General features: G+C 45.2%; 1 protein-coding gene across 2 annotated transcripts in view; it reads left to right on the top strand.

Annotated features, from left to right (window-relative positions):
- Positions 1-666: 666 nt before the first annotated feature.
- TTC32 (tetratricopeptide repeat domain 32) overlaps positions 667-27981 on the top strand; it is a 37881-nt gene continuing 10566 nt past the window's right edge. The window contains exon 1 of one of the 2 annotated variants that reach the window (XM_029595965.1): positions 667-901. In XM_029595965.1, the coding sequence (XP_029451825.1) occupies positions 801-901 (101 nt within the window). In that variant the 5' untranslated portion in view covers positions 667-800. Of the gene's footprint in view, positions 902-1023; positions 1069-27981 lie in introns of those variants that run through there. The other variant, XM_029595966.1, reaches the window with a different exon arrangement.

The following is a 27981-nucleotide window of genomic DNA, read 5'->3' as shown; positions in this document are numbered from 1 at the left end:
AGATTACAACTCCCGGCATGCAGTAGGATAAAACCAGGTCCAGATCAATCACTCCTGAAAAACTGGAGCAGTTGGCAATGTTACTGAGCATACTGAATGGAAATTACAAATACATCTTTCACCAAATCTATTATATGTGAAATCATTACTATTAAAAAAGCCTGTTTTCAATTTAAAAAATGAACCATACTGTGCCTGAGCATACAATTTTTGGAGGCAAATGCCAGCTAGCCCTGAAGTGTCTCTCCTTCTTCCTAGCGAGTATAGAGGAAAGCGGGAGGGCAGCCCTATACTGAAATATATTACACTTTGCGCTATCAACGTTTTCCAATTTTTTTTTATTGTTTAAATCTCTATGTGTGATAACTAGTAAGTGTGTAACTCTACAGTTTAAATTAAACTTTTTTTTTATTGAGGACTATCACCACAGCTCCTGAAAATGTATCCTAATTTAGGGTGCCCAAATCTTAAAAGTTCCCAGTTGTAGACTTCTTTCTATCCTAGTTGCTGTACAATCGGATTACAAGTCCACAAATACAATTAGTCACAAACGCTAACTACATTGAACTAAGTTCCGGATCAATTGGTAGCGGTTATCCCAACATTAACGGTACCCAGCCCACAGAGAAAACTTGTCAGGTAGTCTCGCGAGAAATTTGTAGCCTCGTCACTTCCGTGATCCTTCCCCCCCTCTCTCTTCCTCGCGCTCAGTCCTGGAGAAGGAGTTTGACGCTGCGGCCCTGCTAGTCAGGAGGCTCTTTCTCTGAGTTGCCATGGCGACTTGACGCAAGGTGGCAGGGATGGAGCGCCCGGTGCAGGATATGCTCGCAGCCGCCCAACGGCTGTCGGTGCAAGAGTTACACGAGAAGGCGGAAGAGATCTATAATAACGTCATCAACTGGTATGACGCTCCGCCCCCTAGACCACTGCTCCACCCCTTGGGTGGGAGAGCGCTCAGCGGCAGCTCCGCCCCTGGCATTCTCAGCTCAGGGATTGGGGAAGAGAAAGGAGGGTGGTGCGAAGACTAAGGGCTGCTTGCATGGAGTGTGTGCTCCCCGTCGTACTGAGGTTGAGGATTGTAGACCGTTTACTTCATACAGGGGTTTGTTAGTGGCTCTTGGAATGGCCCCGCTTTGGGAAAAGATGCAAAAAAACCCAGGGTTGAACCGGTCAAATAAAGCACATAAATTACGGGCAAGCCACTGGTTCTTTGGTGGGGGAGCAGTGCTGATTCTTGCTTATGAAATACGTTTCCTAGGTTGTACTGTAGGCGGATGGATTTAGGACCAGTAGGTTTATGCCTCCCTGCCAGCAGATGGAGATGGAGCAAGCTGACGTCACACTATATATAGCCCTGCAGTGACCCCAGCCTGCCAATATTCTCAGCCTACAGCAGATGGTGGACGTGCATCATCCTATGGGGATTGCTTTGTGCTTTTTGGAAGGAGAAATTCTAAATTCAGGAGAAGAAAGCCCCGTTCTCCTGCGATGATACCTCAAGGCCTCTCAAATTCCTGAGGTGATTTCCATAGTCCCACAGAGGTGTGCCTTGGTCCAGTAGCTGGGTTTCTTGACATGGACTTAGCTGCTAGTTCAGCTGAAAGGCAGCGGGTGCAGGAGGCTGAGCGTGGTAGTGATGGCAGATGCCCGCTCCCCCCGCAGCTGGAGACTGTCTCTGAACACAGTTGGTAAGCGCTGAGCTCAGGTAAGGTTAAAAAAAAAAAGACAGTTTTAACCTGAATCAGAAACAGCAGGGTTTCAGGACTTTCTCCGGTCTCTGTACTTGGTGCGCAGTACCGCTGTGGGTTCCCGCTTCCATTAGGGTTGGGGAACTGGACAGTTGGGCGGGTTCAGCAGTCCCCGGTGGGCAAGGCCTCGCACTTAGGTTTTGTTCGTGCATGCTGCATTGTAGGCTACAAAATAATCCAGCTATGTATGGAACTCTATGGAAAACACTTACATTGCAACCGTCATACGTAGCCGCAGTAGAATAATGGCTTATATAGTCAAGCCCTTGCAACTCTGGGCTTCAATATTCATAGGTTGCTGTAAGTATTAGGATGCAAACATTGTGTGAACACTACTAATGTCTGCACACCGCTTTCCACCAGTTAGGTAAATGATATCTTACGTCCTGAAGTGCTCGCTCCAACACAGCAGTGTTTCGGAGTGTAGACTCCTTCCTCAGGGAACTTCAGGGAGGTAGTTTACTGGTGCAATTCTGTGTGGAAATACAATGTAAGAGTTCTGAAAAAATGCCAAAAGGCTATTAATATAACAAATGGCTGAGATTTGGAAGCAAAACCACAAACTTACTGTGAGATGATGGTTATGGTCAGTCAAATAGCAGTGAATAACACTGGCTGAGATCGCTAAAAAACATGAAAGACAACGCAATTGGGGTGCAGGGAAACCTCCCTTATGGATAAACTTATGCGTATAGGATAAAACATCTTTAGTGAATTAAAAAGTCTTTGAATGTCGTCAATGCGATGCCCAAGTGAAAAACTTACGTGCCCCAAAAGTGAGCAGCCTTGCCGTGATTCTTGCCACTGGGATGACAGCGATCCGCGGGCGAAAACGCCGGTTTTAAAGGGGACCTATCGACTGAAGTTGATGAGGCAGGAAATGACGTTTGAGATTCCAAATTTGGTGATGACCATATTAGGTGAGTGACGTGTGTGGGGAAAATTAGCCCAGCTGAAATCCATATTTGGGCAGTGACGTCATGCGGCGGCCATTTTGAAAAAGGAGAATTGTGAAATGCATTCAAAATATAAAGCACCGCGGGTAGGGAATCCCATAAATGCGGAGGGAACTTCATAAACCTAATTGTCTTCTAAACAACAGGATGATAGGGTTTAAGAAGTTGGCCTTGCTCAAAAATGACGTACTTGATTCATAAGTCAAAAGGAATGCAGTGCTGGAATTTAAAGACCATTGACACATAATCTGAAAAAACTGAGAAAGCACCCATGAAGGATTGTTAAACTAGAGAAAACCATTCTATTCTTTCGTTTAGCCCCAGTGGTTCAGTGGAGCGTAATAGAAAGATCCAACGATTTTCCTTAAAGTTAAGCTGGGATGTTCTATCGCCTCCTCTCCAATGATGGGGAATATGTTCCAGAATGGCCCATTTGTATTCATCAAATGTATGTGTGTGAGCCAAGCTGTGTTGAACTATAGGTGCTTTGATGTCCTGGTTATTGATCCTACTACGATGTTCAACTAATCTAATGCGAATCTTGCGTCGTGTACGTCCTATGTAAATTTTATTGCAAGGACACTGTAGTACATAAATTACAAAATCAGTGTTGCAATTCACATTATGTTTGTGGATAATCTGCAATCCTGTTTGTGGATCAGTCCAATGGGAGCCAGTCATGGCTTGGCTGCAACAGGAACATTTCCCACATGTTGAAAATAACCCTGATGAGGGGCCAGTATGAGAACGAGGGGCTGCTCTAACTACCTTTTGCTTGATATTGTGACCTCGAGAATATGCAAACATGGGAGGTTCATGAAACAGAGAATGAGGACTAAGAACATGCCAATTATTCATGATTGCTTTTTTAACTTGTATGGTGAGGTCTGTATATGGTAAAACGCAGATAATACTGGGAGATTCATTACGATGTTTGTACTGTAATAGTTGGGTTCTGTCGGAGAAAGTGGCCCTTTTATAGGCTCTGCGTATGACTCGGGCAGGGTATCCTCTTTCTAGAAACCTGTCGCGGAGATGTCCGGCCTGTATGTGGAAGTCTCCAATGTCTGAACAAAGTCTTCGGAGTCTGAAAAATTGACCCACAGGTAACCCCTCTTTAAATTTCCTGGGGTGATGACTCTGGAAGCGAAGGTAATTGTTGCGATCTGTGGGTTTCCGGAACAGCGTGGTGCTAATACCTTGGGAGTCCTTCATGATCTTGATGTCTAAAAATGCTAATGAATGCTGGTTGTAGACAATGCTGAACTTTAAATGAGGATCAATGTGATTGAGCCAATGGTAAAACTGGAGCAGTTGTGCTTCTGTGTGAGTCCAGATGAAGAATATATCGTCAATGTATCGTGACCATAATTGAACGAATTGAAATTGTGAAGATGGATAAACATATTTTTCCTCAAATTGAGTCACATAAAGATTGGCGACATCAGGTGCTATGGGCGACCCCATAGCTACACCATGTGTTTGAAGGTAAAACTGCTGTTCAAAAGAGAAAAAATTGTTATAAAGAATAATTTCTGTCAATTCAACCAGGAATTCTGACGGAATACGTTGCGGTCTCATTCTATTCTCCACTGTCTCCTGAACTAGCTTGAGTGCATCCAATTGCGGAATATTTGTATATAAAGACTCGATGTCTAAACTGACTAGAAAATGATTGCTGGATGTGTGACTAACCGTGGATAATTTATTGAGCATGTCAGAAGTATCTTGTACATATGATATAGCATTTTTGACGGGGGCTCGAAGAAAAATGTCCATGAATTTGGCTAACGGCTCCAGAATGGAGCCATTAGCTGAGACAATGGGCCGGCATGGTGGGTGGACTAAGGTCTTATGGATTTTGGGGACCCCATAAATAACTGGGGTACGGGGATGTTCAACCTGAAGAAAGTTGTATTCCCTGTTTGTGAGAAACCCTTGGTCATGTGCAATTTTAAGCAAACTGCCAATCTTTTGAGATAATGATGGAGTGGGATCATCTTGTAGTAACCGATAATATTTCCGGTCATCTAGTTGTCGTAAAATTTCTGTGCGATAATCTTCTTGATCTAGGATGACGGTAGCTCCGCCTTTGTCAGCTGGTTTGATAATTATCTCCGAATTGGAAGATAATGCTCGAAGAGCCTGGTTTTCTGTCGAGGAGAGATTGAAAAAAGTGTGGTGATGTCTTGTTTCTATATCCGACACTTCTTGCAGAACCAGGGTTTGAAAAGCCTTGATTTGTTCGTCCACCACTCCTGGTGGAATCCAACAGGATTTCTTCTTAATGATGGAAGGATCAAATGATGTTTGTTGCGGGCTTTTAGAAAAATAATGTTTGATCATGAGGAGTCTGAAAAATTTATATAGCTGGATGCGACAGACAAAGGAATCATGACGATTGGTGGGAACATAAGATAACCCTCGATTCAACACCTCTTCTTCTGCTGTTGTCAAATGGTATCTTGATAAATTAATTATGGACGACTGTCCTGATTTTGCGACCGTGTGAACGGTTTGTGCCACTGGGCGTCCTCTTCGAGGGGAGGTTGTTGACGGGGTTTTCTGCCGTAAGGTCTTGGAGGGCGGGATGGGTACCAGCGTTTTTCTAAAAAAGAAGACGTCGGACGTGGTCCTCGAGAAGCAGGTTGATCTTCCGATCCACTGGAGGAGTCTTCCGATGAAGCAAAGGCAACTTTTTTGGGAGCTGTATCTTTGTCATCCTTCTTGTGGAGCCATGTATAAATGCTGCCATTGTCATAGTCACTTTTGTGTCGTCTGAACTTGGTAACTTTATTGCGTTTTATATCTGTCTTAAATTTCTCAATGGTGCCCTGCAATTCTTCCATAGACTTTTGTACCGACTCCACATTCGTCGAAGCTTTAAATTCATCTTCCACCACAATAATTTCTGCTTGAATTTGTTCGGTAATTACTTTCGTATATTCGATGATTAAAAGCATTAGATCTAAAGAACACTTGTTCAGAATTGCGGCCCATTTAGCAAGGAAATCAGGCCTATCTGTGAACATGAGTGGAGCTTTGTTAATGCGGAGTCCTCGTGGAATGACTTGTTGTTTGACGTACTCTATCATCGTAATGCCATGAAGTTCTGCGCGAGTATTCCTTTTGTGAAGAATCAGCAAGTCACCCAGGATGTCCGGTGGGGTGGTTGCTGGAGTAGTATCTGAAAAGAGGGATGTCTCTTGGGCTATATTAGAAACATGCTCTGCTGAGTAGCTGAAAATGTCCTTCCAATCTGATGAAGCCATTTGTAAAAAATGAGAATGTTCTAACAATAGTAGTTATAGAAACTCGAGATAGCTGAAAATCAGAACCTGTCAAAATGCAAAATAATCCAGCTATGTATGGAACTCTATGGAAAACACTTACATTGCAACCGTCATACGTAGCCGCAGTAGAATAATGGCTTATATTGTCAAGCCCTTGCAACTCTGGGCTTGAATAATCATAGGTTGCTGTAAGTATTAGGATGCAAACATTGTGTGAACACTACTAATGTCTGCACACCGCTTTCCACCAGTTAGGTAAATGATATCTTACGTCCTGAAGTGCTCGCTCCAACACAGCAGTGTTTCAGAGTGTAGACTCCTTCCTCAGGGAACTTCAGGGAGGTAGTTTACTGGTGCAATTCTGTGTGGAAATACAATGTAAGAGTTCTGAAAAAATGCCAAAAGGCTATTAATATAACAAATGGCTGAGATTTGGAAGCTAAACCACAAACTTACTGTGAGATGATGGTTATGGTCAGTCAAATAGCGGTGAATAAAACTGGCTGAGATCGCTAAAAAACATGAAAGACAACGCAATTGGGGTGCAGGGAAACCTCCCTTATGGATAAACTTATGCGTATAGGATAAAACATCTTTAGTGAATTAAAAAGTCTTTGAATGTCGTCAATGCGATGCCCAAGTGAAAAACTTACGTGCCCCAAAAGTGAGCAGCCTTGCCGTGATTCTTGCCGCTGGGATGACAGCGATCCGCGGGCGAAAACGCCGGTTTTAAAGGGGACCTATCGACTGAAGTTGATGAGGCAGGAAATGACGTTTGAGATTCCAAATTTGGTGATGACCATATTAGGTGAGTGACGTGTGTGGGGAATACTAGCCCAGCTGAAATCCATATTTGGGCAGTGACGTCATGCGGCGGCCATTTTGAAAAAGGAGAATTGTGAAATGCATTCAAAATATAAAGCACCGCGGGTAGGGAATCCCATAAATGCGGAGGGAACTTCATAAACCTAATTGTCTTCTAAACAACAGGATGATAGGGTTTAAGAAGTTGGCCTTGCTCAAAAATGACGTACTTGATTCATAAGTCATTGATTCATAAGTCATTGATTCATAAGTCATTGATTCATAAGTCATTGATTCAAGTACGTCATTTTTGAGCAAGGCCAACTTCTTAAACCCTATCATCCTGTTGTTTAGAAGACAATTAGGTTTATGAAGTTCCCTCCGCATTTATGGGATTCCCTACCCGCGGTGCTTTATAGTTTGAATGCATTTCACAATTCTCCTTTTTCAAAATGGCCGCCGCATGACGTCACTGCCCAAATATGGATTTCAGCTGGGCTAGTATTCCCCACACACGTCACTCACCTAATATGGTCATCACCAAATTTGGAATCTCAAACGTCATTTCCTGCCTCATCAACTTCAGTCGATAGGTCCCCTTTAAAACCGGCGTTTTCGCCCGCGGATCGCTGTCATCCCAGCGGCAAGAATCACGGCAAGGCTGCTCACTTTTGGGGCACGTAAGTTTTTCACTTGGGCATCGCATTGACGACATTCAAAGACTTTTTAATTCACTAAAGATGTTTTATCCTATACGCATAAGTTTATCCATAAGGGAGGTTTCCCTGCACCCCAATTGCGTTGTCTTTCATGTTTTTTAGCGATCTCAGCCAGTGTTATTCACCGCTATTTGACTGACCATAACCATCATCTTTGTGGTTTTGCTTCCAAATCTCAGCCATTTGTTATATTAATAGCCTTTTGGCATTTTTTCAGAACTCTTACATTGTATTTCCACACAGAATTGCACCAGTAAACTACCTCCCTGAAGTTCCCTGAGGAAGGAGTCTACACTCCGAAACACTGCTGTGTTGGAGCGAGCACTTCAGGACGTAAGATATCATTTACCTAACTGGTGGAAAGCGGTGTGCAGACATTAGTAGTGTTCACACAATGTTTGCATCCTAATACTTACAGCAACCTATGATTATTCAAGCCCAGAGTTGCAAGGGCTTGACAATATAAGCCATTATTCTACTGCGGCTACGTATGACGGTTGCAATGTAAGTGTTTTCCATAGAGTTCCATACATAGCTGGATTATTTTGCATTTTGACAGGTTCTGATTTTCAGCTATCTCGAGTTTCTATAACAACTAGCATTGTAGGCTACAGCAGTCGTTTTCGCGTGCTCTTGTACGTATGCTGCTGCCCCCTGTAGGCCATCGGTGTGCACAGTGCGAAGGCTCTGTGCGTGCATTGTGAGCTCAGTTTTTATGAGCGTGCTTTTTACGTGCACAAACTTTTCTACGTGCTTAACTGGGCACACAGGTTGTGCACGTGCTTGGCCACACTTTCTTCTAGGCGCATAATTTTTGGGTGCACTTCTTTTTTGAGTGCAAAGTGTTCTGACACACGCTTACCGCCGCGATGGCGCCAGTTAGCAAGAAGCTAACTGGCTTCCTATTTGTGTTGCCTGTCATATTTTTAGGGCTTCTCAGCCTGACCTGGTTTCTAACCTGTGTCAGCGCTGCTCAGATGCTCAGGGAGAGTTGTTGTTCTTGGATTTTGCTAAGCCAGGCTCCTCACATTCTGATGATGCGTTGGTCACGGTTTTAACTAGGGGGGACACCAGATCTTGGTTCTCCCTTGACTGGCTCTTCCACTGGCAAGGGCAGTTCTGTGGGTCTAGCTCCAGTTCCTTCTGGGCTTGGTTTGGGCCTGGCTGCTTTTTCTTCAGTGGAATATTTTCAAGGCTTACATGCTTTTCTTCAGGCGCAGTCCTCTGCTTCCCCCATTTCAGCTGGTGGCTGCTCCCTCTGCCAATCCTATGCTTAAGCACCGGCGCTCACCTCGACTCCCTGCGGGGTTTTCCGACAGGAATCTGGATGGCACTGATGATGAGGTTGATCCTGATTCCCTGGAAGAGGGGGAAATTCCTCCAGGGTTGGAACCATATTGAACCATGTTGCGGTTCTTTCATAGAGAGGAACTTCCGGCCCTGATTTCCCAAACCTTGAAGCAGCTGGGTGTCCCCTGGTTTGGTTGCTATTTCAGAGCCGAGGACGAATCCAATTTTGGTTTCCCTACATAAAGCCTTTTGTTTTTTCCCTGTGATGGATTCCATTCAGGAATTGATTGATCTGGAATGGAATGCCCCAGAGGCAAATTTTAAAGGGGGTCGGACATTGGAAGGCCTATAAGACCTGGCTGTGAGAGAATGTTTGTGTTTTCCCAAAGTGGATGCTCTGGTATGTGCCGTTTCTAAGTGGATGACTATCCCCGTAGAGGGAGGAGTGATCTTGAAGGATATGCATGATAGAAGGATTGAGTGTATTCTTAAGTAAGCCTTTGAGGCAGTGACGATGAATTTACAGATTGCCCCCTGTTGCGTCCTAGTGGTGAGATCTTGTCTGCTTCTCTCTCAGGAGGTTCATGAATCTGGAAGAAATGCCAGAGCAGTTATGGAACCAGCTACTGTCTTTTTGGTAGACCCAGGCTCTGATTTGGTCCGGACCTCGGCCAGGCATCAACTTTGGTTGTGAAATTGGTTGGCTGACGCAGTCTCCAAAGCCAGTCTTACCAAGTTGCCCTTTAAAAGCTCACTCTTGTTTGGGAGCAAGTTGGAGAAACTGGCCAGTAAGTGGGGTGACTCTCCGGTTCCTCGCTTGCTGGAGGATAAGAAGCAGTTGCAGTACACCTTTGGTATAAAGGGTTGTCTCCGGCGTTCCAGGCATTTTTTGTCCCTACAGAGAGGTGACCTTTCAGCAGACTCTGCCTTTCAGTAGGTCTCAGTCCTTTCGTCCCTGACAGTCCAAGAGAGGAGCGTGCTCGGGTGGCAGACCTTCCCGAGCCTCCCAATGAAGGTTTGCTGACTACTTCTAGAGCAGGGAATAGGGGGACATCTCTCTCTCTTTTATCGGAGGTGGGTCGAGATCACGATCGGCCAGTGGGTCCTGGAGGTGATATGAGAAGGGTATGCGCTGGAATTTTGCAGTATTCCCCGGGACGTGTTCATGGTGTCCCCTTGCCACTCCCCGCAGAAGAAGCAGGCAATGGAGTTTACACTTCAAAGGCTCCTCAGACTGAGGGCTGTGGTTCCGGTGCCTACGTCTTTAGAAAGTATGGGGCATTATTCCACTTATTTTCTTGTGCCCAACAAGGAGATCTCCTTTTGTCCCATCCTGAATCTCAAGAGGGTCAACCGTCATTTCAAAGTAACTCATTTTCGCCTGGAAACTTTGCACTCTGTGATAATGGCAGTGCAGTCAGGGGAATTTCTGACTTCCTTGGATCTGTCAGAGGCTTACCTTCATATTCCCATCTGATTGGAACACAGCTTTCTATGTTTTGCGGTGTTGGCGAGCCATTATCAGTTTTTGGCACTGCCCTTTGGTCTAGCAACTGCTCCAGAACTTTTTCCAAAGTTATGGTGATGATAGTGGCAGCCTTGCGAAAAGAAGGAATCCTCGTGTATTTGGACGATTGATTATTTTGAGCCAAGTTTCCAGCAGAGAGCCGTCTGGTGACACACAAGGTGATCTCCTTATTGCAGGAACTCAGTTGGATGGGGAACCTGACCAAGAGCAATCTTCAGCCATCCCAGTCCTTGGAATATTAGGGGGTCCGGTTTGACATGAGCAGGACAGAGTTTTCCTACTAGAAGTTTGGATCCAGAAATTGATTTCTCAAGTGTGTCAGTTGATGAACACCATATGACTGGTGTGGTCCTACCTACAGATGCTCCACCTGATGATGGCTATCCTGGAAGTGGTGCCATGGGCAATGGTGCATATGCATCATTTTCAATGCTCTCTTCTATCTCATTGGAACCCGCAATCTCAGGACTATGCGGTTCAGCTCCACTTGCCGATGGAAATCTGTGCCTACCTCCAGTGGTGGTTGCAGGGAGGATCATCTGAGAAAGGGAGTTCCCTTGACCTCTCCGAACTGGTTGGTACTCACGACAGATGCGAGTCTACACAGTTGGGGAGCTCACTGTCGGGAGTTAACAGCTCAAGGGCGTTGGAATAGCAAAGAGGCCCGCTGGAACATGAATCGCCTGGAGGCCCGGGTGGTACAGCTAGCATGCTTGCAGTTCAGCCTCAGGCTGTGAGATCAAGCGGTTCATGTGATGTCAGACAATGCGACAACAGTGGCCTATATCAATTGCCAGGGAGGAACCAAGAACCAGCAAGTGTCACAGGAAATAGACCAGCTTATGGAATGGGTGAAAGGTCATTTGCAGATGATCTCGGTTTCTCACATTGCAGGTAAAGACAACGTAAGAGCAGACTTTCTCAGCAGGGAGAGTCTAGACCCAGGAGAGTGGGAGTTGTCAGCTGAGGCATTTCAGCTGATTGTGGATCAATGGGGCCTTCTGTTCCTAGACCTGCTGGCGACTTCTCGAAATGTGAAGGTTCCTCAATTCTACAGTCACAGGAGAGATCCATGGTCCCTGGGAGTAGATGCTTTTGTATTGGTCTGGCCAGAAGACAGATTGCTTTATGTCTTTCCTCTGTGGTCCTTGCTGGGCAGGATAATTCACAAGATTGAAAGCCACAGGGGGGGCTAGTACTCGTGGTGATGCGGGACTGGCCCAGGCATCCGTGGTATGCAGATTTATGATGACTCCAGGTGGAGGCCCCTCTTCGTCTTCCACCGCACATGGATCAGTTACAGCAGGGACCTGTTCTTCATGAGGATCCAACTCAATTCTGTCTTACAGTTTGGACCTTCAGAGGGCTCATCTGTTAAAGCATGGTTATTTCTCTGCGGTGATTGCCACCTTACTCTGCGCTCACAAGTTCTCGGCTTCATTGGCTTATGTGCAGGTTTGGAGAGCTTTTGAAGCCTGGTGTGAGGAGTGGGGGGGGTTTTCTCATTTAATTAAAATTCCTCTCATACTGCAATTTTTGCAGGATGGGTTGACTAAATGTTTGGCCCTTAATTCCTTGAAGGTGCAGGTTGTGATGCTCTCCTATTTCAGAGGCCTGGTGAATGGTATTTCATTGTCGTCTCAACCTCATGTGGCTCGTTTTTTGAAGGGCATGAAGCATGTTCAGCCTCTCTTGAGGTTACTTGTTCCCTTGTGGAGTCTTAATTTGGTGCTGGATTTTTTGGTGGGCCCTGTGTTCTGACTGCTGTGTAGCCTTTCTTTGCGGTTGTTGACATTGAAGACTGTGTTCCAGCGCATCAAATTTCTCTGTCCACAGTTGCTTTTGAAGAGAATACTAGCAGGCTGGGGTCACTGCAGGGCTATATATAGTGTGACGTCAGTTTGCTCCATCTCCATCTGCTGGCAGGGGGGCATAAACCCACTGGTCCTGAGTCTATCTGCCTATACTAAGGAAAACAAATTATCAGGTAAGTAATTTCTTCATTTTTTTCACTCCATGTTGAATGAGAATATTTTAGCAGCGGCTTGGGATTTCTCCCTTTTCAGCCTCCCCTAATTTATAAACATGTACTGATAGAAATCTACGTCAGCTTCAGATAATTTTACTGGCATGACAGTTTTGCATATGTTGCCAAAGTAACATACAGATTAATTTAAATATAAGGGAAAAAAGTTAAAAATGTCAAAATAATAGTAAATTTACAATATCTGGGCCATGTCTCTGCTTTTTGGTGCTAGTCCATATTGTCCCTTGTCAGATTTCGTTTCTGACCTGGTGGCAGGATACCACATATTTTGCTGGTGTAATTCCTATTTCTCCTCTTTCCCCCAGGATAATGCAGAGTTCCTTATTGTTCATGCCAGACCAGTCCAAACAAGGGGGTTATGTCCTTCTGCCAGCAGATGGAGACAGAGAAAAAAGTGCCAAGCTGACTTTACTTTCCCTATAAAATGATGCTTTCAGGGAGGTTATAAGGAGCCTGAGCAGTGATTTTTCACAGTTGCTTCCTGCAGGGAATGGATCTTGAGTCTCCTTCATGGTTCTTTAGCACCATCGGTATGAGCCTTAGAGGTTGAAAGGGGAGTTATGATCTGGGGCAGCTGAAGCAGGGACAGGAATCCTAGTGGAGAACCAATGAGTCCAGGTCTAGGCAGAGGGCCAGAGCCAGCCATCTAGCTTAGAAGAAGGCAGTAGTAGTCAGAGTAACACATTAGCTGATGTGAGCAAACTGAGGGAATCTAGTAGCCCTCGGGTGCCTGGTGAGTCAGATTTGCTCTGGGATGGAGTTCCCCACAGAATCTAGCAGCAGCTCACGTGACCAACACTTATTGTGCAGACAATTTTTGAGCTGAAAATTTTGAGACCCTGAGAAGTGTTGTTTGCTCTACTAGGGGTCAGGTGATGTGCATCCATGAGTGGATTTCAGATCAGCTCTATGAAGTTCCAAGACCAGCAAGTTCTTCAACCAAAAAAGGAAAGCAGGACAAAGGGATTCAGATAGCCTGGTAGAACCATGGCCAGCTGGAAGCCTGGATTTTCACTTGACTGCATTCTGAAGGTGTAAGCAGTGTAACTCCTAAATACTTTCCTCTAATCAGGATTCTTTCCTAGACGATTCCTTTGATCCTTGTCATCCAGCCAGATCAGACCAGTCACATGAGACATATTCCTCATACCAGCAGATGGAGGATGGGAATGAAGAGAAGAGCCATGGGAGTGGATTACTGGAGAGGAGGCCACTACCTGGTAATTATTACCCTTGCTCAATAAGCCTTCGCACAGTTAATGCAACTCCAACATTGCTCTCTGCTTCAACGGCAGGGGGAAATGTGGAAAAGAGGATTTTGCATTCAGACAAAAACCAAGAAGGACTGAACTACACAATCTGGGTAAACAGATAATCGTGGGGGTAGTTTGCTTATTATGGCAGTTACTACCCTAAACCAATTAAGCCTGATACATCACTTTGAATGCATATACAGCATTGCTCTCTGCTTCAACGGCAGGTGGAAATATGGAAAACAGGATTTACATTCAGACAACATCCAACAAGGCATGGATATGTGCAGTCTGGGTAAACAAGCATCGGGGTAACTTGCTTGATGTGACAGTTACTACCCTCAACCATTAAGCCTTATGCTCACCTTTGATGCAACTCCAGCATTACTCTCTGCATCAATGACGGGATGGCAGAAAATTTGAATCAAACAGTTACCAACAAGGGTCCTGTACTTGGTGGTTGATGAAACAGATAAGTATGGGAAAATAAGTGTGGGAGCTTGCTGGGCAGACTAGATGGGCCGATTGGTCTTTTTCTGCCGTCATTTCTATGGAGGTAGAGAAATAATCTTTATGTTGACTCTCCTCTAAATAGTTTGGTGCAGAAGTGGAGCCTTCCGTAGTTCTCTACGTCCAGCATATGCTGGATGTCTGGTGTGGTCAGAAATAGAAACAAACTAGATTTGGTTCTTGTATTGTTTGATTCCGTTTTGTTTTTTATGTGAAAACTTTTAATAAAGAGATTTGAATAAAAAAAAATGCAGGAACAGTTTTCAGGGCAAAATCTAGGCAGATTGATTCCCCAGAGCGAGCCCAGACCAAGTTTAGGAAATGGATGACAGTCTGGGTGTCCTCCTCCCCGTGTGGAAAGTGGGATCTGTTGAATCTAGCCTTCTAATTTAATTGCACACACTTAAAGGTGAATTTTAAAAGCCCAGCACGTGCATCAATCAGATAATGCACAGACAAGTCGGGTTTACGGACACCTACCATATTGTAAAAAGCGCCCAGATTCACGCATAAAACCCGCTGTGCACACATTGAAAAAATTTCCAAAAAAGGGGCAGAGCATGGGTATTTCAGGGCCTGGCTTAGAAATGTGCACATAAACATTTTTGTGCATCAGCACATGCCATGCCGTATAACTTCTGCTATGGAGGATATATAAGAAATAAAATGAGCCATTTCTGGGAGGTTTAAAGGGTCTGGAGTAACTGGGGGAAGTATAGGCTATCAAACCAAGGGGGTTTGGAGGACTTGGCAGTTAACGAGGCAAACGTATGGACAAACTGGTTAAACCAGCAATGGTGTGGATGCTCACCCCTTGTAAAATTCCCCGACTTACACGGTAGAAGCAGGATTTACATGCCTATGCGCACGTCCACTTAAAATGTGGCATGCATGTGCTTGCGGTCAGGCTGTTTTATAATGTGTGCATATGCACGCATATATTAGAAAATGACCATGTATTATGGCTCACTCGGCATGTGAGCATGTGCACCTGCACACTGACTTGATAGTTAACATCTCTAGGGGTACCAGCAAATAGCCTCCAGTGTCTATTGTCAGCCTCTGGTGCATAAACTTAAAGAAGAAAAGCAGGGAGAGCCCCTCACCATGGCAAGGAGCAGGCTGCCAGGCCGTAGCAGTGACTGTCTGATCCTGATTGCCGCCCACCCCTCCCCCCCCTTTTTACTGGTGCAAGGATGTCAAAGCAGGGAAGGAAATGTGCTGAGGAGCCCGTTGACAGCACAGTGTGACAGACTCCTGTTTGGCAAGCAATAGTAAACTACTAGCAATGGAGCAGGCAGCCAGAAATAGCAAAGGCTTGGCATCCCCCTGAAAAGGTAAGGGTAATGCAGCCAACAGGACAGGACAGCATGACAGGCGAAGGAGCAACTGGAGCCCCAGGCAGCAGAGACACCCTCAAGTCAAGTGCAGATGCTGGTGGAAGGTACCAGGGTGAATAAGGAGCCATTATTCCTCAGCTAGTTCTACAGAAATCCAGGAGGGCAGAACAAAGGCTTTCTTATAAAAGGAAGTAACCCCAGAGTTTACTTTAGAATATGTCCAAATATTTCACAAAACACATTGGGACATGAAAGATTATTCAGAAACTAGGATGCATGGTAATTCAGGGTCAAAGGCAGAGTATTTACCCACGTGTCCCCCATGTAAGGATGCTTTTAAAATGTTTGTCTATGAAGCCAGACTAGTTTGGTGGCAATGAAGAAATAAAGATAATTACATCAATGAGAATGCATTGATCAGGCTTGTAGGAATAGAGATTGCTTTGATCAGACTTGTAAGAATTGCCAAGGCTGCTGAAATGCTAAAAAGTATGTTAATGGTAAAAAAGTATGTTAAGGTTCAGCACTGAGTTTCATTTCTACCTTCTGGGATCAGTTTCTAAGAAATCATATGACTTACAAGAATCCAGTCTTATTAGTATATAAGAGAAACATAGTAATGACAGTAAAAAAAAGACCAAATGGGACATAGAATTCCCAGCAAATTTCTCATTGTAGTAACTACCGATTCGTGCAGGTTCCCGATATTTCTCTTGCCAGTTGCCCCCAAGCCTTATGTTGAGGGTAGTAATATTTCCAATTAAATCAAGCAACTGTCAAACCATAACAAAATTATTGCTAGCAACATTTTTACAGGATGAGCAGCCTTCTTGATAATTCAGACACTGCTGCTTCAACATGCTTTGGGGTAGATTTTCAAAAAGCGCGATTTGGCGTACTTTTGTTGGCACATCAGGCGCAAACAAAAGTAGGCTGGATTTTAGTAGATACGCGCGTAGCCGCTAAAATCCTGGATCGGCGCGCGCAAGGCTACCGATTCCGTATAGCCGTTGCGCGCCAAGCCGCGCAGCCTACCTCCGTTCCCTCCGAGGCCGCTCTGAAATCGGAGCGGCCTCGGAGGGAACTTTCTTTTGCCCTCCCCTCACCTTCCCCTACCTAACCCACCCGCCCGGCCCTGTCTAAACCCCCCCCCTACCTTTGTCGGGGGATTTACGCCTCCCGGAGGGAGACGTAAATCCCCACGCGCCAGCGGGCCGCTAGTGTGCCGGGACGCGACCTGGGGGCGGGTCCGGAGGGCGCGGGCACGCCCCCGGACTGCCCCGGGCCGTAACCAAGCCCCCGGGCCCGCCCCCGAAACGCTACATCCCGCCCCGAAAACGCCTCGCGGATCGGGCCCGCCCCCGACATGCCCCCCCTCGGAAAACCCCGGGACTTACGCGAGTCCCGGGGCTCTGCGCGCGCCGGTAGGCCTATGTAAAATAGGCGCACCGGCGAGCAGGGCTCTTAAAATCCGGCCCTTTATTTTTGGACTTGGCCTTAGAAGCAGTTCCGTGCTTATTCCCTAATGTCTGCATATTAGTATCCCGGACCGTTAAAATCTGGACCCAGCAATGGCTGTCATCTGAATCCAGTTCCCCTTTTTGCCTCCACCATTTAAGTGGAGAGCAATGTTGTAGTTGCATCAAAAGCATCAAGGCTAATTGGTTAAGGGTAGTAATCCCCATGTATTCTGTTAATATAGTAACTGCCACTTCATGCAAGTTACCCCCATGCACCCTTTTCTTCATTTACAGTCTCTAGCCTTCAGGGATCTGCATAGTTTATCCCATGCCCTTTTGAATTTATTTACTGTTTTCGTCTTCACCACCTCTTTTGGAAGGGCATTCCAGATATCCACCACCCTCCCTGTGAAGAAATATTTCTTGATATTGGTTCTGAGTCAGCCCCCTGGAGTTTTATTTTGTGAACTCTAGTTTCACAGTTTTGTTTTCAATAGAAAGTGTACGAAGTTTGTGCATCATTAAAACCTTTCACGTAGCTGAAGGTCTGTATCATATCTTCCCTTTACATATTCAGATCCTTCTCTCATAAGTCTTCTGATACAGACCTCCACACTGTTTTGGTCACGCTTCTGTGGACTGACTCTGCCCTATCACTATCCTTTTTGAGATACAAGCTCCAGAACTGAATACAATACTCCAGGGGAGGCCTCACCAAGGACATGTACGAGGGTATTATCTCCTTTTTCTTATTGACTATTTCTCTCTCTATACAGCCCAGCATTCTTCTGGCTTTAGTTATCTCCTTACCACATAGCTTTGCTGCCTTCAGATTGCCAGACCCTATTCCTCTCCCAGTCTGTGCATATTAGTATTCCCCCCCACACACACACTTTACATAAAGCTCTTTTGGATTACTGCAACCCAGGTGCATGACTCTGCACTTCTTTGCACTGAATTCAACCACTCTCCCGGCTTTCTTAAAACACTTTCCTTTCTCTCTACTCCTTCAGGCAGATCTCTCTACTTTTTTGCAGATTATAGGATCATATGTAAATAGACAAACTTTACCTTCTATCCTTTGCACAATGTTGCTCACAAAGATATTGAACAGAACCAATCCCAAAACCAATCCTTGTGGCAATCCACGTACCACTGTTCTCTCTTCAGAGTAGGTTCCATTTATCATTACACGCCAGTTTGTAATCCACTACACCACCTTGATGCCAATGCCCAAGCTTCTCATTTTATTCATGAGCCTCCTATGCAAAACTATATCAAAAGCTTTGCTGAAATCCAAGTAAATCACATCGAGCGCTCTTCCTGATCCAATTCTCTAGTCACCCAATCAAAAAAATCAGATTTTCTGACAGGACCTTCCCTTGGTGAATCCATGTTGCCTTGAATCCAGCAATCCACCAGATTGTGGATAGTTTACTATCCTTTCCTTCAGCAGAGCCTTAATTAATTTTCCCACCATCCTTAATTAATTTTCCAGCCTCCTCTCTTCTACCATTCTTGAGAAGCGGGATCGTAACCGCTCTTCTCCCATCTCACAGCACCACTCCCGTTTCCAGGGATCTATTGAACAAGTCTTTCAGCAGACCTGCCAGCACATCTTTGAACTCCCTTAGAATCCTGGGATGTACCTCATCTGGCCCCATGGCATTTCCACTGTCAGTTTTCCTAGCTCTTCCCGTTGCTTTCTCTTCTGTAAACTGAGTTGCATCTACCCCATTACCATCTATGGTCTTGTCAAGCAGCAAAGGTCCTTCTCGAGGGTCTTTAGTGAATACCAAACTGAAGTATTTGTTTAATATTTCTGCCATTTCTTCATCTCTCTCTATACATTAATGCTTGCCACCTTTCAGTTTCACTATACCACATGTCCGGACTGGTCTGGCTAGATGACAAGCAATGTGAAATTTGGTCCATACTAGATAATTACCTTTCCTTGAGTCTTGCCAGTCAGTCCAGAGCCCACCCAAGAGAAAAAAAGAAAACAAAGCAAGAGAGAGAGAGATGGTCTGGTTGAAGGACAAGCACTAGGAAAAAAAAGAATACACAGGCAGCAAGACAACATGGAAGGAAGAGCAGAAAACTACAGTGTTACCCTTTGGGGGAAAAAAAGGAAGAATGTAATTTTTTTGGCTATCGTTGGTAGCATCTGTTTGGTCTATTAATGTGTTTGGTTAAAGCATAGTGGTTTTTAAGGCATCAATTTCAGGAGTAATTGAGGAGAGGAACATATTGGCCTGCCCCAACAAGAGTTTGCAGTTCTCGGAGGGCCAGTGACCCTGCTGGATGGGGTACAGGAGTCCCACATAAACAAAGTCAGAATCCGTGTTTCCAGAAGATGATAGCATGGCAGCACTCATGCTTCTATTGCATCTCTGCTTTAAGCATCTCAATGTCAGTATACAGGCCAGGAGAGGTTATGCCTTGGATGCAGGAGCCCTGAGAGCTATCGTGGCTTCCTATCCCTGTAATGTTCTGGCCGGTCGCGGGAAGGTCTTGTGATCGACCGCATTTACCACATACTCTGCCAAGACCCCCTTGTGGTTGGGACGCCACCATCATGCCCTGGGTCCATCGAACTGCGCTTCTTCCTAGATATGCATGTGCACTTGCTCTCCATTACTTTCTCTGCCTTGTCTCGTTGTTTTGCCTCACTTCCTTGCTGCTTTATTGTCTTGCTGTGTTGTCTCCTTGCCTTGACGCACCTTGTCCTACCTAGCCTTGTCTACCATGCCTAGTCTGTCCATCTTGCCTGGGCTGTGGTCCCCTTTGTCTTGTCTGGTCCATCCGTCTCCTGCCTGCCTCCCGGTATTGACCCTTACTACGGAATTTGACCACTTTCCTACCTGCTGCCTGCTATTGACCTCTGCTACAGACTTTGATCGTTCTCTTATTTACTGCCTGCTCTAACTTCAGCCTGTGCCTGGATCCTGCTTCTTTGCTGCCAGCCCTGATCACTGCTTATTCCTGGACTCTCACTGACCACCCTTTTGGGACCCTCACTTAAGTCCTGCCGGCCCCTGGAACCCAAAGGCTCAACCCGCGAGGAAAATTGCTGGTAAAGGTGAAGCCCAGCTCTAATCCCTGTAGAGCGTGTCTGCCAGCTTTCGGCCTGGGCCTGGTAGGTTCGCCTGTCAGGCTGCATCAACCACACCACAGCCCAAGGGCTTATTAACCATGACACTGCCCGGTCTATTTGGAGCTTTGGTACGTCCCATTCATCTGGGCAGGTCTGGCATGGACAATAAGGAAGGTAAAATTTAAACTTACCTGTTAATTTCCTTTTCTTTAGTCCTGCCAGAGTAATCCAGAACCCACCCACAGAAGCTTCAACGATCAAGGACTCTCAGTCTGATAAGTTCAGAAATCTAACAGCGAGTATGTTTCCCACTCTGAAGGTAGCTGGCCTAATTGTGAGCTTAATGTAGGGATTTTTATTTCTGGCTTATACCATAAGAAAATAAGAAGTTGCTACACGGAGTCAGACTGAGGGTCCATCAAGCCCAGTATCCTGTTTCCAACAGTGGCCAATCCAGGATACAAGTATCTGGCAAGTACCCAAACATTAACTAGATCCAATGCTACTAATACCAGTAATAAGCAGTGACTATCCCTTAAATCAACTTGACTAATAGTTTCTGGACTTCTCAATGAACTTGTCCAAACCTTTTTTAAACCCAGCTAAGTTAACTGTCCTAACCACATCCTCTACCTCAAATTCCAGAGCTTAATTTTGCATTGAGTGAAAAAGATTTTTTCTGATTTGTTTTAAATGTGCTACCTGCTAACTTCATGGAGTGCCCCCTATTCCTTCTGTTATCTGAAAGAGTAAACAACCGATTAAAATTTACCCATTCTAGTCCTCTCATGATTTTATAGACCTCCATCATATCCCCCCTCAGCTGTCTCTTCTCCAAGCTGAACAGCCCTAACCTCTTTAGCCTTTCCCCATAGGGGAGCCGTTCCATCCCCTTTATCATTTTTTGCCACCCTTCTCTGTACCTTTTCCAGTGCAATTGTATCTTCTTTGAGATGCAGTGACCAGAATTGGACACAGTACTCAAGGTGTGGTCTCGCCATGGAGCAATACAGAAGCATTATGAAATTTTCATTTACCATTCCCTTCCTAATAATTCCTAACATTCTGTTTGTTTTATGACCCCCATAGTACACTGAGCCATTGATTTCAATGTATTCTCCACTATGACGCCTAGATCTTTTTCCTGGGTGATAACTCCTAATATTAAACCTAACATTGTGTAACTACAGCATGGGTTATTTTTCCCTAAAAGCAATACCTTGCAATTGTCCACATTAAATTTAATCTGCTATCTGGACGCCCAAACTTCCAGTCTCCCATGGTCCTCCTACAATTTATTACTATCTGATTGTGATTTAACTACTCTGTATAACTTTGTGTCATCTGTAAATGTGATCACTTCATTTGTTGTTCCCCTTTCCAGATCATTTATAAAAATATTAAAAAGCACCAGTCCAAGTCTAGATCCCTGAGGCATTCACTATTTACCTCTCGCCACTGAGAAAACTGACCATTTAATTCTACTCTCTGTTCCTGTCTTTTAACCAGTTTGCAGTCCACAAAAGAACATTGCCTTCTATCCCATGACTTTTTAATTTTCTTAGGAGCCTGTCATGGGGGACTTTGTCAAATGTCTTCCAAATACAGTATATCTTCTGCCTCAGCTTTATCCACATGTTTATTAACCCCTTCAAAAAATAATAGCAGATTTTTGAGGCAAGACTTCCCTAGGATAAATCCATGCTGGATGTGTCCTATTAAACCATGTCTAGCTATATATTCTGTGATTTTGTTCTTTAGAATAGTTTCCACAATTTTTCTTGGCACTGAAGTTAGACTCATCAGCCTATAGTTTCCCAGATCACCCCTGGAGCTCTTTTTAAATATCGGGGTTATATTTTCCACCTTCCAGTCTTAAGGTACTATGGATGATTTTAATGATAGGTTACAAATTACTAGTATTAGATCTGAATTTCATTTTTTAGTTCGTTCAGAACCTTGGGGTGTATACTATCTGGTTCAGGCAATTTCCTACTCTTCAGTTTGTCAGTCTGGCTACTATATCTTCCAGATTCACTGTGATTTGGTTCCATTCATCTGAATCATCACCTTGAAAACCATCTCTCGAACTGGTATCTCCCCAACATCTTCATTAGAAAACACCAAAGCAAAGAATTCATTTAGTCTCTCCGCGATGGACTTATTTTCCCTAAGTGCCTTTTTAACTACTCGATCATCAAATCGTCCAACCAAATTCCTTGCAGGTTTCCTGCATCAGATGTGTTTTTTTAAGTTTTTATTTTGAGTTTTTTCCTCTATGGCCAGCTTCTTTTCAAATTCTTTCTTAGTCTGTCTTATCAATGTTTTACATTTAACTTGCCAATGCTTATGATTTTTCCTATTTTCTTCAGATGGATTCTTCTTCCAATTTTTGAAGGAAATATTTTTTACTAAAATATTCTTTCACCTTGCCTTTTAACCAAGCCAGCAGTTGTTTGGCCTTCCTTCCACTTTTGTTAATGCGTGGAATACATCTGCTCTGGGCTTCTAAGATGGTATTTTTGAACAATGTCCATACCTGTTGTACAGCTGCACATTTCAGTTTTTCCTCTATTTTCCTCATTTTATCAAAGTCTCCCTTTTGAAAGTTTATTGCTAGAGCTGTAGATTTACTTTTATCCCCTTCCAGTCATTAATTCAAATTTGATTATATTATAATCATTATAGCCAAGTGGCCCCATCACCATTATCTTTCATCAAATCCTGCATTCCACTAAGAATTAGATCTAAAATAGCTCCATCTCTTATTGGTTTCTGAACCAATTGCTCCATGAAGCTGTCATTTATTCCATCCAGAAACTTTACTTCTCTAGCATGTCTTGATGTTACATTTACCCAGTCAATAATCGGATAATTGAAATCTTCCATTATTACTGCATTGCCAAATTAGAGTGAAGTTTTTTGGTTTTATCAGATTTTGGTTGTGAGGGTGATTTGAAAACCAAAACAAACAATTGCCTTTGACTGCCTTACTTTTGACATGGGATACTGAAGAGTTGAAGGGTTGAAAGCAGCATTGAGCATTTTATTTTCTTCTCTCTCTCCACCTGCTGGCAGGAAGACATAACTCAGTTGTCTGGACTGGTTTGGCAAGACTAAAGGAAAAGAAAGGCAGATTGTTTCTTGAAAATGTATTGGAAATTTGCATAAATAAATAATTTAAAAAATTAACAGGTACATTTAAATTTCACCGTTTTTCTGCTCATTCTTCTGGAAGAAGTCTTTCATTTTCTCTGTCTACTTTGGGAAATGTTAATTTCTGATATTTTGCTCAGTACAGGAGGAAATGCATTTCTGTTTCTATGCATTGCATACAGAGTCTGGTTTGGTTTGCTGTTTCCAGTTCAGTTTTTATCACATCTCTTTGCAGCTTAGCCAGAGCACTTTCTGAAGATGTAACAGGGAATATCACACTGGACTTATTATTTAATATAATTATTTGTATTTACTAAAAATGGTGTTTATCCCATCCTTCTTCCCTAATGTATGTTCAAAAGCAGAAAAATGCACCTGTAGCCTTTTCACTTACTATCCCTCCCCACCCTCTCTCTGCAGGCACTCAGTGGCCCTTTGCAGCTAGCCCTCCCTCTTTAAGACTTCCCCTTGTCACTGCAAGAGCTTTATTTACAAATCTAAATGTCTGCTAGAGCTATACCTGAGATTTACCGGAAGCTTTTAGAAAAAACTGCCAAGTTTGTAACAGATTCAGAGAGCTCAGGTGGCATTCTCATTAGGTATGGCATATTGATGGAAGGTCTACACTAGGCATAATGTGTGCTTTCTCCTCAATGAGCCAAATTTAGCAGAACACTGTTCTTTGGGTAGAATCCAGTATAATATATTAGTTAGCCTGTTTTCAGCTTCAGAGTTAGTAAAATGTTAATTTGATCCAGGATATTCTCACAGGACAAGCAGGATGGTAGTCCTCACAAATGGGTGACATCGAGGATGGAGCCCTGTACGGAAAACTTTTCTGTCAAAGTTTCAACAAGCTTTGACTGACACTGGCACACTGGGTGCACTGAGCATGCCCAGCCTGCAATTATCCCTGTGAGCCGCAGGTGTCTCCCTCAGTCTTCTTTTTTCCGCTCTGCAGTCAGCATAGCAGTTGGAGCTCTGTGAGGATTTTTTAACTAATTACCTCATGGAAACACTTAACTTTTCACTTCAAAAAACACTTTTCCCTGCACAGGTCTCCCTCCGCGTACGTTTTTACGACGCTCGGTGAGTACTAATTCTTATTTTTCGGTCGGTTTCTGTCACTATCTTAAGGCTGTTAACTGACTGAAGCCTTCCCTTCCCCCATTTTTCAGTTAGCTTTAAACAGCTTGCGAGTATCTCTGTGACACTCTGCTTGCTTATGCTAGTGGGGTAGGGATTTTTTCCTTAACTTTAGGACCTCTGTAGCTTCAAGTCCTTCGTTCCCTGGTACCCTCACGCAGTCGATACCCTATCGCTACACCGGGACCTTCCTAAACCGCCCTGGGCTTTTATATGTCATCAGCGCCCCTCCCCCCTCGGTGCCCTGATGCCTTTATCCATGTTTTTTGCTTTTCAGTGCTACCAGGCTTTTTCCTCCTACGCACTGTTTTTTTCCTTGGGCTTCCTCGGTGCCGTCCCTACCCGGATGCATGCCATTGACGCACACGCTGTTAGTCACTGCCATGCATACTCGGGTCGCCGCCACCGCTGCCCGAGACACTTTTTAACGATCCCAGGGTCACTCCATCGATGCCACCCCCCCTTTTGGGGATGCCATCGATGCCCCATCCTCCCCACCGATGTCCAGCCCTTTTCCATCGGTGGGCATCGGTGCCACATCGATTCGTCGGTGGGCATCGATGCCGGATGGTCCCCATCGGTGGACATCGGTGCCGGATGGTCCCCATCGATGGACATCGGTGCCGGATGGCTTGTCCGTCGATGGCATTGGTGCCGGATGGCCGTCCGTCGATGGCATCGGTGCCAGGTCCTTTTGCATCGATGGACACCGATGCCCAGGTGTTTCATCCATGGGCATCTATGTTAGAATGCATCCATCGAGGGCAGTCGATGCCAGGCTGCTCCCATCGGTGAAATTCGATGCCCAGGTGGGTCCCATCGGTGGGTATCCATGCCGGCTCGATTCCGTGGATGGGCGTTGATGCCAATGCCAGCCTTATGGCTGGCATCGATGCCCATGCCGATTCCAGGACTGGCGTTGATGCCGGGATGGAATTCATCGACTGGGAGATCCATGCCATCGATTCCATACGTGTCCATATCGATGCCACCGACACACGTGTCTGGGGCACCGATGCCATGTACACTTGGAAATCTGAGTCTGTCCAAATCGATACCGTCAACGTCTGTGGCCCTATAGTTGATGCCCGTGGCCATGCCACAAACGGCATAAATGCCCGCCGCCATGCATCGATGCCCTCGACACCTCCGTTTTCCTTCGGTGTCCTTGACGCCCTATTGATTCGACTTCGACTCAGTCGATGCCGGTATCTTTTTCAATAACGGCAATGTTTTTCGATTATTCGATTCCACATCGTTTCAAAGATACCTATGCCACTGCTGTCAGTGCCCGTCACTGTCATCATTCTCCTGGCCAGTCATCGACGATTTTTCATACCCATTTTGATGATATCCTCGAAGCCCCTTAGGTTGCCTTCAATATCGTCAATACCGACATAGCACCGCCACATAATACCCTCGCCTCCTCACATTGCTCCACGCTTTGGGTTCTTTTTTAAGCCCTGTATTAGCTTAAGACACTCCATTGTGTCAGGAGCAGAGCAGGCGTGCTGACAGTTCGTCATCGATCGCCTTCCAGGACGACGAGGGCTTCCATCTCGGCGCTGGGGAAAGACCGGGCCGAGCACCGTGGCACCCATCATCGCCGACATCGTGATCGTCCGCCGCTGACGCCATCCAGCACATCGGTGCCATCCTTCTCCAGGCTGGACAACGCTCGGGCAGAGCGACATCACCACTGCCATCAGCACTGTTCCTACAGTTTTGGCAGTCCTTGGTGATCCAGAACTTCCGGATCCAGGTCCGACAGCTTCTGCATTGGCGTCACGACACATCGAGCCGCTGTGACGAGGGAAGGGAACATGAGTTCCGTTAGGGCTCCTCTGTTCCTGGCGTGCCCCACCGTCAAGTGGTGTGGGACTATGGCCATCTGTTACACTTAGCAGTCTAAACGCCACTCACGCCTGGCCTGTCTCCTCTGTACCTGTGCCACCATACCGGGTTTCAGAGCGAGATGGACGTTTACATCCCCGGCCTTACCCTCGAGGACTCCGGAGACCGTCGGAGTCAACAATCTTCACCGGCTCGTCTTGCGGCGATCCACGTCGGATGGTAAGTACCCGCTTCGGCGGCATTCCCATAGAGTTGTGTTCTCCCATTCGGACCGTGGTTCGAAAAGTTCTGGGTCATGTGCCTTTTAGAACTGTATTAGTGTCACATATCGCTATGTTAGCTATGTTAGCCACAATATCAGGAGAACCCCTCTATCTTCTTGGGATTGCAGCAGGGCTTCTTCTCTTGTCAGTAACAAGTCCCTGTGCCGACCAATGCTCTGACTCTTGGTTCCCTCCCAACCAAGGTCCAGCTGCATTGGCTGATCTGCTAAACATGAGATTCAGCAACCATTGTCCCATGTACAAGTCCACCTTGAGGCCTGGCCACAGGTCTCAGTGTCTCCTTGTACAGCATACAGAAATGCGGGTACCACTTACCGCTCACACACCTGCAGGAGCCTACATGATATCCTCCATTGGGACACCTCCTGGTCTCCCATCTGGTCAGATATCAGAGCGGCCACCCCACCTTGTACCAAAGTCCCGGTACACTCCCCCAGGCGCTACGAAGTGCAGAGGGGAGAAGGGAGGGGGGTTGGGGAGTTTTAATTGCACTATTCTTTCTTTTAACAGAAAATAGTTACTCTCCGCACATCCTGGACTTAAGAAAATCCAACTTTCTTTAGACGTCACAGGTACAATGGTATCTTTGGTTACCATCACTCCATACTGCAGTAAGTACATTATTTTAATGTTTCTATGTGCTTTATGGTGAGTCAACATTACAACCCCAAGCTCTGCCGCTGGCACCAGCTTCGGTAAGTGAACTGTCTCTTGCATCACTGTTGGTGAATGCTGTTTTCTCTGCGGAGTGTAACATCATTCACTTTCCTTGCATAGACTACTGCTAACCACTTTCAGTACATGCAAGGAGCTCTCACTTTTTTCAGGACTCACTATACATTTACTAACTGGGATTACTGTCACTGCCATAAATCCCTTCTGTAACACTTCTGGACACCACAGTCTTAAGACCCTCTTGTCCAGCATGCGCACAGACATTCTGATACATTGTTATATGTCCCTGCGCATATTTTCCATAACCTCAGCCTTTCAACTTTTCATGGTTGGGCTATGGGGTTTCTTCCCACTATGCATTTTTCTCATAATTCAAAACTGCTATGGGTTATATTCAGTGACATTCTATACTCAATGGACCTAAGTGGTTTCATTGCTTTCGTCCCTGATTCTTATCCCAGTTCGAACTAGGACCTAGTCTCCTTCGACTCATGCTCGCAATTCCTTAGGGTTATAAAGTTTCTCCTGAAAGCTGTCAACCCATTATGCATCTATTGCACTCCAGCATAGTTTCTCATAAACTTCCTGGACGTTGCACCCATAAGTTATGCCCTTATGCCTTCCAATACTGCTTTTGCAACAATTCTTTGTGCATACAGACAGACAGCATAGGGACAATGTGCTTTCCAACTCATAAGCACGCATTACCTCTTAGCTGCTCTGCTAGACAGCTGCGCAGCTCTACCCTTGGCCCTTGTTCACTTCATGCGTCCTTGGGCCACATATCTAAGAGATTTAATGAACGCTCTATCTGACCTTCT

The sequence above is a fragment of the Rhinatrema bivittatum genome, chromosome 3, assembly GCF_901001135.1.
Source record: "Rhinatrema bivittatum chromosome 3, aRhiBiv1.1, whole genome shotgun sequence".
NCBI classification, from domain to species: Eukaryota; Metazoa; Chordata; class Amphibia; order Gymnophiona; family Rhinatrematidae; genus Rhinatrema; species Rhinatrema bivittatum.
Note: the sequence above shows the minus strand (reverse complement) of the source record. Positions and strands in the feature narration are given on the sequence as shown.